At 30.7% G+C, this 12,991-nt stretch overlaps 3 protein-coding genes across 9 annotated transcripts in view; 2 read left to right on the top strand and 1 right to left on the bottom strand.

Moving 5' to 3' along the window:
- The window catches only part of LOC108345567 (uncharacterized), a 39,533-nt gene extending 37,659 nt beyond the window's left edge, over positions 1–1,874 (top strand). For all 5 annotated transcript variants that reach the window (XM_017584169.2, XM_017584170.2, XM_052866776.1 and 2 more), the window contains 5 exons: positions 263–328; positions 465–653; positions 733–843; positions 1,254–1,334; positions 1,559–1,874. In XM_017584169.2, the coding sequence (XP_017439658.1) occupies positions 263–328; positions 465–653; positions 733–843; positions 1,254–1,334; positions 1,559–1,738 (627 nt within the window). In that variant the 3' untranslated portion in view covers positions 1,739–1,874. The remainder of the gene's footprint in view (positions 1–262; positions 329–464; positions 654–732; positions 844–1,253; positions 1,335–1,558) is intronic.
- A 2,009-nt stretch (positions 1,875–3,883) lies between these two features.
- Positions 3,884–6,695, top strand: LOC108344651 (uncharacterized). The gene is made up of 5 exons (XM_017583091.2): positions 3,884–4,107; positions 4,205–4,254; positions 5,100–5,226; positions 5,657–5,761; positions 5,854–6,695. Exons 1-5 carry the CDS (start codon positions 3,897–3,899, stop codon positions 6,474–6,476), a joined length of 1,116 nt encoding a protein of 371 aa, XP_017438580.1. The 5' UTR covers positions 3,884–3,896; the 3' UTR covers positions 6,477–6,695.
- Positions 6,696–10,065: 3,370 nt separating this feature from the next.
- Positions 10,066–12,435, bottom strand: LOC108345271 (uncharacterized). Of its 3 annotated transcripts, none has more exons than XM_052867314.1 (8): positions 12,303–12,435; positions 12,112–12,211; positions 11,417–11,594; positions 11,066–11,136; positions 10,902–10,979; positions 10,499–10,586; positions 10,313–10,368; positions 10,066–10,211 (listed from the first exon to the last, which is right to left on the bottom strand). In XM_052867314.1, exons 1-8 carry the CDS (start codon positions 12,372–12,374, stop codon positions 10,141–10,143), a joined length of 714 nt encoding a protein of 237 aa, XP_052723274.1. In that variant the 5' UTR covers positions 12,375–12,435; the 3' UTR covers positions 10,066–10,140. The 3 variants fall into 3 exon arrangements, with proteins under 3 accessions (XP_052723274.1, XP_052723273.1, XP_017439347.1); XM_052867313.1 differs by having other exon boundaries at positions 12,079–12,211; XM_017583858.2 differs by having other exon boundaries at positions 11,902–12,211.
- Positions 12,436–12,991: the final 556 nt, after the last annotated feature.

The following is a 12,991-nucleotide window of genomic DNA, read 5'->3' on the forward strand; positions in this document are numbered from 1 at the left end:
AAAGGAAAAAAGTCGTTTTTAAAGGATTTTTTAGTGACCCCGAGAGTAGAATGTATTCCCCTGTCTATTTTATTGTTTTTTTAAGGTGTGAACAGACACCACTTAAACATGTTCCTATGTCTTACTAAGTATCCGATAAAGTTACAAACTCAACATGTGTGGGTGGGGAGAACGCAGAGACCTGTATTTAGGTTTAGTAACCAACTAACCATTAGTTTAAGTGTCTTTAAATTTCACTGTTATTCATGTTCAAATATGACAGGTTCCAATTACTGTTCACTTTGATCATGGAACTTCAAAGCAGGATCTTGTGGAAGCTCTTGATCTGGTAGTGTGAACTTTTACTTGCTTTGCATGACAATCTTACTTACAGAACCATTTCAATCTCAAAGATTATCCAGCATCTATTTGTGGTTAGTTATTTCTCAGTTATCTCAACCGCTATGTGAATGTAATGATTCCAGGGATTCAGTTCCATTATGGTTGATGGTTCACATCTTTCTTTCAACGAAAATGCTGCATACACAAAATTTATAACATTACTGGCGCACTCAAAAAATATGCTGGTGGAAGCTGAGCTAGGAAGATTGTCAGGGACAGAAGATGATTTGACTGTAGAAGAGTTTGAAGCCAGACTAACCGATGTGAATATGGTTGCTAACTATCCTCTAGGCTACTCAAAATGTTCTCATGCTTTGCTTAATTCCTTTGTGCTTGTTGCATTAATTTCAGGCATCAAAATTCATAGATGAGACCGGAATAGATGCTTTGGCAGTGTGTATTGGTAATGTGCATGGGAAGTACCCTGCAAGTGGTCCAAATCTCAGACTTGATCTGCTCAAGGTGATAATACATTTCTGTTTTGTATTGTTTATGCTTTTATTGGCAAATTCTTCCCCAAAAAGAATTAAAGTGAAAAGTCCAGAACATTGCAGATCTCCCATGTGATGAATTTTAGTAAAATTGCAAAAACCAGACTTCTAAGCTGATACTTCCATGACCTAGACTGGGTGACCTATAATTATTTTGAGAATACTTCTTTTGCATGGTCTTTTCAATATTCTTCAGCAGTAGTTTCCGTAGTTAAGATAAAATTTACAGATATTTGAGGACAACCTTATGTGTTTCCACCTCTGAATTGGATATTTCAGGGTGGGGAATGCGTCAAGTTTCCCAATGGATAATAATTTAATTTAACCCACACTTGAGGTTTTCATTTAAATTGTGTAATTTTGACATTGTACCATTTTCAGGAGCTGCATGCTTTGAGCCTGAAGAAAGGAGTTTATCTGGTGCTTCATGGTGCGTCTGGTTTGAGCAAAGAACTTGTTAAGGTACAGTTACATAAACAACAGATTTTGGAAGTTGTCTTTAAGTTTTGGTCCGTGAAAGTAAAACGTACGTTTTATTAGGGTTGAGTTCACGGTACAGTTGTAACATGCATCTCAAAATTTCTAAGTTATCCTTTACGTATCCAATTTCTGGTCCCTAGATTGAAGTCTAGTAGTTTGCACTTTATATTGATAACATTATAAGAGCTTTACGATTTTTGACACAGGAGTGTATAAATCTTGGTGTTAGAAAGTTCAATGTGAACACCGAAGTAAGGAAAGCATACATGGACTCCCTGATTAACCCCAAGAACGATCTAGTTCATGTCATGGCTTCTGCTAAGGAAGCCATGAAAGCTGTGGTTGCAGAAAAGATGCATCTCTTTGGTTCAGCTGGAAAGGCGTAATTTCTTCAAATTTACTTGCTAGGACTATTGGTGACTGTCAACTTCATATTATTTTTCTATAATGTTTTGTCTTGTTTGTAGTAAGGAATCGTTGTATCATTTCATTCAGTTCAATAAATGCTTTCTAATTCTCTTATACCTACGCAACTTGTCTTTGAATGCTTAGGCTTATACTAATAACCGACGGTGATTATTTAAGTGATATTACTTTTAAATCAATTTAAACATATGCATTCTTCATCTATGGTATGTGTGGCAAAAAGGTCGAGAAAAACAATAAAATGTATGAAAAAAAAGGTCATTTTGTAAGATTTTTATTTTACAACCATTTTATACACTGTATTTCAAAATTAAATATTTGGTCGTACTCTTTTTCTTACTGATGAAACTTTTTCATATTTCTTTCTAAACTTATATTTTTTCAGGTTATAATTTTTCCCCATTTTACATTAATAGCATGACATTAATAATAATAATTCTTATGTTAACATTATACTTTTCGCTAACAAAATACTATATTAACATTATCTTTTAGGAACATAACCCACAATAATATGATCTCTGTATCAAAAAATTAATTTTGTAACGGAGGGTGGACTGGACTTAAAATGAAATATTTAAAATTTTCAGGAATTATTAAAGAAAGTTAGAGACAAAAGATATAAATTAACTAACTTAAAGACTTAAATCTATAAAAAAAACATTTATCTCGTATATTTCAATTGATTTTAAATTCTAGTTTTAAGATAATTAAGATATTTTTAAAACGCATAGTAATTTAAATAATAATAATAACGATATTTGACTATCTACTATTATTACTAATAAAATTTAATAATCAATGAAATATAAATGCATATAACATTGAGTATCATTTTATTTGCTAAATTAATTGTTTTCATATATTTGTGTAATTTATTCAATTTGATACTATATTATTGAAAGGTTTATTTAAATTAAACCCTTTAATTTTTAAATCAAAATCAATTTAGAAGTTACAAACAAAACATCGTGAGATAACAAGAGACGAAATTATTAATAAAATTTAGATATTTATTTGGCCCTTTTAATTATATAGACCATATTGATAAATTATATAAAAACGTGAATCAAATTAAGCAAACTATAATTATTTTTTTAAACTGATTTGAACAACTTAAAATTTTAAATAATAAATAAAAAAACATTAAAAAGATTATCAATTAAGTTTATCTCGGGTGCATATGGTTGGTTTAATTGATTTATTTATGTATTCATTTAATTAAAAATGAAAAAAAAAATGCAAAAGAATAATCTTTGAAATAGTGGTATTTGAGATTTACTAAAATTTACCACTATTTTAGTCTCTCAAATTGTAGTTTATCAATCACACAAATTCAAAATAAATATTAGACTTAAATAGTATTAATGACATATATACTATAATCATATAAATAATAAAGTTAGAGATTCAGATAAAATAAGTAGAAATGTACCTTTTTTTAAAAAAAAAATTGTGAACTAATATAATAAAATATCACTCTTCAGCTATTTTCAAACATACTTACATTTAAAAATCATATATCATCTACGTTATATAATACGAATCTATATGGGAAAAAAATTGTAAAATCAAACGTAACAAAAAACGTGCAGGTGCATAGCTTTCTTTTATTTTTAATATCTTTTAATTTTCGAAAGATGGCTATACATAAATATTGCATAAAATTTTTAATTAAGTCTCTTTTCCGAAATTGTATGATAACGTAGTGGTTTGTATCAGTTGACAAAGAAATCAAACTGATGTTAATTTAAATATTAAAAAATCAATTATAACTTTTACCGGTATAGATTAAAAAAATCATATAAATATAGAACCAAACAAGTGATTTAACCATTTTTTAAAGTGAATATTAACTATCGATTATAAACCGCTGTATCATGAATATTCTTTCATGATAATGTTTTTTACATATCATGCTACAACTGTGTGATTACAAAATCTTTTTGTACATAATTGAATAAAAAATTAACCCAACAGAAATTATACTCTTTTGAAAAGATTGTATTTGGATGAGAAAAAGATAGAAGATAAAGATAGAGAAACAGGAAAATGTAACAGTAGAATTTTGTAACAGCTGGTGAAACATTGTTTGTTATTATTACCTCGTAGCAGTTAATGTTATGTTGGATCTGTTCTTATATACGAGTTGTGTTATTCAATCTGATCACTTCAGTCACCTTCATACTCTTTTCCTCTCTCTCTTCAATTCCAATGGCGGATCAGAGCCCCAAACCAGAGACCTTCGAGCTCAGCAATGGCAGCATGAAGATTCTCCTCACCAATCTCGGATGCACCATCATCTCCTTATCTGTTCCCGGAAAAGATGGTTTTTTTTTCCCGTTCCAATTCCTCATTTTCAGCTTTTCGTTACCTTCAATCATGTTTACGTTTTACTGATTCGTGACATGCTCTCTGTTTTGAAGGGGTGTTATCCGACGTCGTTCTTGGCCTCGACTCTGTTGAATCCTATGAGGTCCCGTTTAATTTTGCGATTTCTTTTATTGAAATTCTGGCGTCAATTGTAATGGGTAGTTTTGCTTTGGCTTAGAAAGGCTTGTTTGGTTGATGGGTATCATGTGTCCTTTTCAAAATTCTACCTTTCTAGTTTAAACTATAAAGTGATGGGTGCCGTGTGAGAATCCATGGAAGTTATCTTTTTGTGACTCCAATGTGCCTATTGTCATTCTTATTTAGTCAAATTTTATACTATTTGTTTTTTTTTTAAGTTTTTAGTTTGCTTGGTTAAAAAAGAAGATTTTGCATAGAAGTTCTTAAAGAGGGACAATGTACATTGCCAAACTCTATGTACAAAAGAGTTTAGTTTAATTTGAATGAACTTCCATGTTGAGTAATGATATATAGCCAAAGTAACAGATAAGTAGGGAACAATCTCTGTCTCCTGAGCTTAATCAGCTGATTTTAAGGATTGAAATAGATTTAAACTCAAATTCTACTATGATATTAGAGTATCTGCTCACCAATTATCGAGGTTATTGGATCACCTGCAAATGTTTTCATCTTGTAAAATTCATGATTGAAATGTTTCGTCCTTGACATGAGGAAGTGTTAGAGATTCCTCATTGGTTAAATTTTGAGGTTGGTTTAGAGCTAAACTCAAATTCAAATTTTAAGACACCTCGTACGATTGAAGTACAATTCTTGTAAAACCTAACACTTTTACCACTTATGACAGTATGTGATTGATGACAATATTAAAAAACCTTTACACATTTAGTGTACTTTCATCTAATTCAAGATAAGCTTTTCTAGCTTCGGGAATTTATGATTGATTTACTGAATTATGTTGCTTGCAAGCAGAAAGGTCTTTCTCCATATTTTGGCTGCATTGTGGGTCGGGTTGCAAACCGAATCAAGGATGGCAAATTTACACTTGATGGAGTTCAGTACACTTTGCCTCTGAACAAACCCCCAAACAGTCTCCATGGTATCAATTCTGTGTTTTCACACTCTTCATTTGTGAATTCTCCAATTGTGCATTGTGTAGTTAAACTAATCCTTTCAGATTTTTCTGTCCATTTATTATGATTCAAGTTAAAAAAAAATAAAGCTTTTTGCCATCTGAAGTACTGGATCATGGAATGTTTGTGTTGATCACTATCTATTTCCTCAATTCCATTGAAAACTGGCTTTGAAAATAAAGGTTTTGTCAAGCAAAAACATTACTTGTTATGACGGACTATATAATGACGATGGATAAATTTTATTTTGTGCTGTTTTCACTGATAAGATGATTCTGCAGGACTTTTATTTTGAAATAACACAAGTCTCAAGAGTTTCCTAAATAAAGAAATTAAAAAAATGCATAAATTTTGTTTGCTGTTTTCATGACACCTTATCCACTCTCCAAATTTCAGGTGGAAATATTGGGTTTGATAAGAGGGTATGGGAGGTAGTTGAACATAAAAAAGGAGAAACTCCTTCAATCACTTTCAAGTATCACAGTCAGGATGGAGAAGAAGGTAGTGTCTGATCTCTCTTTCTTCCTCACTTTCAGACATCATTATGCTCTTCATCTTTTCCTTCATTCAGCTATTGTTTTCTGTTGTACAAGGTTATCCTGGGGATATCACTGTTACAGCCACATACACCCTCACCTCAAACACAACTCTGAGGCTTGACATGGAAGGAGTGCCAAAGGACAAACCCACCATAGTTAACTTAGCTCAGCACACCTACTGGAACTTAGCTGGTCACAACTCAGGGAATGTACTTGACCATTCAATTCAGATATGGGCTAATAATATCACTCCTGTAGATGAGAATACTGTGCCAACAGGTGAAATCATGGCAGTGAAGGGTACCCCTTTTGATTTTACATCTGAGAAAAGAATAGGGAACGATATTAGTGAAGTTGGATTGGGATATGACCACAATTTTGTGCTGGATTGTGGAGAAGAGAAAGATGGTTTGAGGCATGTTGCCAGAGTGAGGGATCCATCAAGTTCAAGAGTACTTAACTTGTGGACAACTGCCCCTGGTGTGCAATTTTACACTGGAAACTATGTTAATGGTGTTAAAGGAAAAGGAGGTGCCATATATGAAAAACATGCAGGGTTATGTCTGGAGACACAAGGATTCCCTAATGCTATAAACCAACCAAATTTTCCATCTGTTGTGGTTCGTCCGGGGGAGAAGTATAGACACACGATGTTGTATGAGTTTTCAATTGAGTGATGTTGTATGAGTGGCATATCAATGAGGTAGACATCTTGTATTGCATATTATGATTTAGAAGCAACTTTGGCTTCTGAAATTCCTAGTTGTTTGCATTCAAATAATAATCACTTGTCTCAAGTTTGAATTCTCCAATGTAAACTGTGCTGTTTTGCTCTCCTAAATATGGGTGAGACCGTAGACTTTTTTTTGGTAAGTACAATGAGGTTGTTGTTTCATGAATTGTTGTCGAAGTTGAGAAACAGTTTTCCTAATACCTAGAAACTTCAACCTAGACTGCATAACAACACAATGTTCCTTATATATACACATAAGTGTGAGTACTTTCAATGACAAGTCAAAATCTCAACATGCATGATTCTCTAGAGTGATTCTCCTTAGTGCACAAGATTCACATAGTTGTCACTTGATTTATGAATGTGAATTGAATAGAAGGCAAAATATGGGTGGAGTGATAAAAATTTCATTGATTTACTAAAACTTTTTTAAGAGATGCTATCGAATTATAACACTTTGCTAGATTATATGAATTTGAAATAAAAAGAATACATGTTTTTCATATTGATTGCATGAATCTTTGTACAAGTGTCCATGAAAAATGGAAATAAATGCTAAGATAATGAAACAAGGGTCCTCCATCAAAAGTTTTACATTAATTCAAGTTGAAGCAACTCTTTTCTAGTGAACATAATGCCAAAATTCTTACATGATGTGCAAAGGAAGAAAAAAAAGGCAATGAACAACTTTAACATCTTGTTGATTCTCTTCAATGCAAGAAAATAAATTTTCTTTTTCAAAAGACCTTACTATTGACTAGCTCCAAATGGAATGAATCTATTTTGTAATTTAAACATTAACACAAATTCATATATAGTTTTGTTTTCCATTTGCAATCTTTTACCTTGGCTGTACATGAAACATAAATGTATCATATTATATATGATGATTCCAAGTTTTAGACAACTCGAGAATGATAGACGTTTATCTAAGGCTTTTCTTAGAGGAAAGAGTGAAAGTCTTTAAATGGCATTAGCAGGACATTTTCAAATTACATGTAATGTTATTCTATATTATAAATTATTTTTTTAAAATATGAGAACTTGAGTGAGTCTAGTGGTAAGGATCATCTATAAATAAGAAACAAAACAATTTATGTGCAGTTGAAATAAGACAATTATAATTAACATAAAAAATTGCTTACTTATGCATTGACCTTCTATATTGGTATCATCTTAATTGAAGAAAAAAACCTTTAATGGTTATTAGAAGGATGAAAATACCAAACTTTGTTTAATTGGTGGCAATTTTACGAATGAGTGGAAGACATCAACAATGAATTTGAAAAGACTAAAAAAAATCATATAATAAAAATATATGGAAGAAGAGGTCATTTGACCTTTTGTATTAGTGTCATCTTGATGTTGATGTTATGCATATGAAAAACAATGTATGTGATAGTTTCATTGACATATTGTTGAATATTAAAGGCAAAACAAATGACGAAGTTAGTGTTCATCAAGATCTTTTTGAAGTAAAAATACATCTATAATTACATTCAAGGCCTAGAGACAAGAGAACATATTTTTTTGCCAGTATAACACTTTATCTTTATCAAATAAGAGAAAACAAATATATTTTTCATGAAGTAATAAAATGTCACAAGAATACTTCTCAAATATCAAATTTATGAATGAGTGAAATATGAATAACGAATTTAAAAAGATTAAAAAAATCCATACCATAAAAACATGTAAAAGAAGAGGTCAATATTCTTTAACTTTCTATATTGTTGTTACCTTGATGTTGATGTTTCTGCAAATGAAAAAGAATGTATGTAATAGTCTGATTGACATGTTGAGCATTAAAGACAAAATAAATTATGGAGTTAGTGTTCATCTTTTTGAAATGAAAATACATTCAGTTATATTTAAGACCGAAAGATAAGAGAACATGACACACTTTATCTTTATATAGAAAAAATATATATATTAGTGTCCACGAGGTGATAAAGAGTTATAAGGATACTATTTAGATATCAGTAGTATGTCAACAAAAGACTAGTTGGGTTAAAGTCTTGTGATTGTCATACATTACTACACTAACTCTTATCTATGGTTGTATGTGACTAAGCATCTTATACATTGTAATGATTAGCCTGTGAACTAAAACATACTGAATACAACATTAATGAGTACTCTTTCTATACAAAGTTTGAGGATGACCACAACATAGTTCAAAATAATGAAATTTTTATTTTTGTAATATCTATACATTTCTCACATACAAAGGGTAGAGTCATTCAAGAAATTTGAGAGATAAATTACATTATTTAAGTGTGTGAATCAACGCAAACATTAGTGTTCATTACGATAAAATGAGATATATTTTAATAGATCTCAAGAAGATAGGTCATATGGAAGAGTTCTACATCTTGGCATATCCGGAATGAATGACTAATTCTAATTTTTAAAAGACTAAATTTGGTTAAAAGGACAAAATCTATACAGTTCTAAAGTTGATGAACTAAATTGGTCCAAAATTTTTATGAATGACTAATTCTAATTTTTACTTAAAATTAAAGGACAAAAATATATTTAATCCTAACTTTTTCGAACCAATTGGGTTTTTAGATTGCTTATGAACGCAAGAAATCACTCTCATGTGGTATATGCATGATGTATGATTCTAATATATTGGATCTAGAGAATTACGAAAATGTTTCTTTATTATCCTTCATTGTAAACAAAGACATCAATAATAAGCCTTACAATTCAAAAACATATACTCTTTGATCAATGAGGAAGCTTCGGCCATGCTTTCTAGAATGGAAGACTGTTTCATCAATAACCAGTGCTGCAAAGCTATTATTGTGATCCTCTTATGGTACACTATGATGTTGCTATTGTAAATTGCTCTCCAAGCCTTGGTCACATATTATGTGAAATGTAGTTTTCTTGGTGTTTTTTTAATCTATTTTTGGTTTTACAGATGGACTAGTTGAAAATTAAGTACATTATTTGTTTGCATATTTAAGTTGTCTTAGGTGTTGAAGTTGTTGATATATCTAATAATTTCATAATTATTTAATAAAAAAAGTTAATTTTAATATAAAGTATATTTGTTTATTCTTAAATATCGTTTAACAAAATTTAGGAGGAAAAGACTGATTAAGTCTATTTAATTTTATAATAGGAGCTACTGAGTTGTTAATTATTTTAAAAGTCTATCACAAGTCTATCTCAAAATATTTTCTATCATATATAAAAAGTGTACTCAACTTTATTTGTGTTTCAACTATTAACTGAAACACTCAAAGGTGTTGCTAATTAATATGAACAGTAAGAGATGCTAAGAGGCATTTTTTTTTTCTATTTTTATTTTTTATATTCAAGTGCATAATTCTCATCTTATTTTTAACATGCTCTGTGTTTTCAAATATTTAAACAGAAAACAAAAATGATTCACTGCTTTAAAAATGTTTTCTTCTTTCATTAAAAAAATGACCAAATTTCTTGTGTTATTGAAAGGGTTGACATAGAAATCATAGAGCTGTTTTCCACAGAAACTAAAAACGAGTCACACTAAAGAATGTTACAAAAGAAACAGAGTGACAATTGAAGTCTAAATAAATTAAGATCTACCAACTGTTGAATACAATAAGTGATCACTTGCATTTTCCAAGTCTAAGTTCTTCCATTAGTAGATGTGCCACTGAATTGTACCCCATTTGACGAGCTTCATCATTTCAGTCAATCAAAAGAAAAATCACAGATTCAGTACAAAAATATATCAATTACAACAACAAAAAAGGAAGTGAGAATGGAAAAAAGACTAACCTTTAAATACTGCTATTCCAGTTGGAGGCATCTTTCGTTTCCTCAGACATATTGAACTAATTATCGATGACAGAAAAAATAGACAACATCAGATGAATAAAAAAGAGACATTTCTGCACTGCACACTTGTGTCTGCATGTTTCTATTCATAATGTCCGAACCCAAAAGAAAAAGTAATGACTCTACCTGTTACATATCCAGTAAGGCTTAGTTCCTTGTTCTTCTATGCAATGTGGACACATCCATCCCTTGTTTTCTCTCACTTCCTCAATTTCTAAAACAGAACAATAGTGAACAACATTTTCAAACTATCAACACTGTTGTTAGTTAAAATTTAGTTAAAATTGCAAGTGCATGTTTACAGCAAGATTTTCTCAAACACACCATAACTTTCTCATGAAACAAATTTTAGAGTATAGATGTTTTAACTCTGTCAGTTCTTTAAAAGGATGAAGAAAAAAAAAAGTGTGAACTTTATCTTTCTAAACAACAACCAAACATCATGTGACACCAACTATTTTATGGTAATTCAATTTTAATCTTTTTTCCTTGTTTAGCTACTAAGTTTTGTTTCACTATTGTTTCTTACCTTCTCCATATCGAACCTTGAGACAGGCTCTACAAAAAACACCAGTGCTAGAGTGACAGACAGAACAATCAGTCTTTCCTGGTAGAAAAACATCTTAAAACTGTTAAAAATACAGAGGAACTAATGTAAAAAATACACAAAAATAAGATCAGTTTAAATCTGACCCAAGCATGGTTCATTCACATCAAAATTGCCACATCTCTTGCAGTCTTCTTCACCACACAATTTCTTTTGCCTGCATTTGTATTTTACATTGCAATGTCATCATAATCATCATCTATCCCAAATACAACACACTTGTTCATATACAGAGTTTCATACTAAACCTTTTACTTATCAAGAAATTTTTCATGAGTGACCAAGCGCAATATCACCATTTTACATTAGCTTCCAGTATAACTATATAAAGCATATATCATAGACTGTGTAGAATTTGCTATCATTAACTTACAGAAAAAATAAAAATATTACATTAATCTGTGATTGTTGTTAAAAAGAAAGCTGAGAAAACTGACCTGCAAAAATGACAGCATATTCCCAAAACTGGATTGTAGATACTACCTCTGCCCTTGCTGTTACACCTTCTAGCCGAATGCTCTGATGAAAGCAGAAGATCAGCATCGCTTAGGTTCACCAGAGGAGCATTGGCAGGTCTCTGTTTCTCTTCTTTCTCTCCAGAAAAAGTTATCTTATCTGTCACAAAAATGCAGTTAACAATCACACTTTATAGGATAAAAACTCACTGAATTAAGAGATGCATCAGTTTGGTCTTCCAAATATATTGCAAGGTTGTAACATGTTCCTTGTTTACTGACAAATACATCATATTAATCCTTGAAAGATAGAAAATAATGTAAAACTATTCCTCACTATACAGGAAACTAAAAGCATTAATTTTCAGTCCAATGTTCATAATACAAGTTTTTTTATTAGTTATGCATAACCATCACATATTTTATATGTATTATAAAAATAGTAAAAAGTAAATAAAAGGCTAAACCTTGTTTTGGTGTTGAAAGGGGTGTGGATGGTGTGGAAATGATTTTGGAAGGTGTTGAAAGGGGTGTGGATGGTGTGGAAATGATTCTGGAAGGATTACATTCTGGTGGCTTAAGGTTTTTACTGATTCTAAGGTTGTTACTTATTCTAAGGTTGTTACTTATTCTAAGGTTGTTACTTATTCGCAGGGAGCGGCGCAAAGGAGTGAGACCGTATGCTTTCTTTTGGTAAGGACGATGTGGTTGTTGTTCCTTGACTTGTTGTCGGAGTTGAGAAACAGTTTTTCCAACACCTAGAGACTCCAACTTAGCCTGCATAACAACACAACAATGTTCATTAGAGATACACATAATAACATAAGTGTGAGTACTTTCAATGACAAACATCAAAACCTCAACATGCCTGATTCTCTAACATGCGAGCCTTTCTGAGAGCTTCATAGTCCAATTTTGGTTGTTCTGTCACTCTTTCCATTCCTCACTCCCCTTTGTTTTTCTTCTTACACTCCTAAACATACAATTCAATAGTACACTGTAACATCGCTGTGTACTTTTAACTTTCAAACATAACGGTCGAATCTCTGACACTGTTTCAAGCTTTTATTACAAATTGTAATTCATTTAATAAATTCTATTTGAATTATGTTTACAGTAAACAAAATATTATTATCTTAAGTGTTGTATTTAGTTACATTCCATTTAAGAGTTAAGACTGAACGTTAAGGATTTATTTAAGATAATATTTTGATTTAATTATTAACTGCATCTCCTATTTCTAAACTAAATATAGGCTATTAGATTACTGTATGTGGGACCAAGGTTAAAAATTGAAGGTAAACAATTGGACTTATTAAATCACACTAAATAAATCAAATTCAACTGATAAATATTGGTTTAAAAACAACTTAATCTATTTAATTTAATATTATTTTATATTTTTAAAAAATCATAAATTTAGACTAAAAGACAATAAAAGAATCAGTTTAATCAATTATTTTTGCTAAAAAGTTGAATTTTATAAATATATAAAAAATGTGTACATGTTTGTAGTACCTCTTCTATTAATAATATATTTCTTCATTACTTATTATA

This window comes from Vigna angularis, chromosome 8 (assembly GCF_016808095.1).
Source record: "Vigna angularis cultivar LongXiaoDou No.4 chromosome 8, ASM1680809v1, whole genome shotgun sequence".
NCBI lineage: Eukaryota > Viridiplantae > Streptophyta > Magnoliopsida > Fabales > Fabaceae > Vigna > Vigna angularis.

Excerpts from the sequence above, each read along its gene's own strand:
- LOC108344651 (XM_017583091.2), top strand. The coding sequence starts at position 3,897 with ATGTTATGTTGGATCTGTTCTTATATACGAGTTGTGTTATTCAATCTG. Across the intron at positions 4,255-5,099 it reads ACTCTGTTGAATCCTATGAG|AAAGGTCTTTCTCCATATTT; the intron begins GTCCCGTTTAAT and ends GCTTGCAAGCAG. Across the intron at positions 5,227-5,656 it reads ACCCCCAAACAGTCTCCATG|GTGGAAATATTGGGTTTGAT; the intron begins GTATCAATTCTG and ends TCCAAATTTCAG.
- LOC108345271 (XM_017583858.2), bottom strand. The coding sequence starts at position 12,374 with ATGGAAAGAGTGACAGAACAACCAAAATTGGACTATGAAGCTCTCAGA. Across the intron at positions 11,137-11,416 it reads ATATGCTGTCATTTTTGCAG|GCAAAAGAAATTGTGTGGTG; the intron begins GTCAGTTTTCTC and ends ATACAAATGCAG. Across the intron at positions 10,587-10,901 it reads CAAGGTTCGATATGGAGAAG|AAATTGAGGAAGTGAGAGAA; the intron begins GTAAGAAACAAT and ends GTTCTGTTTTAG.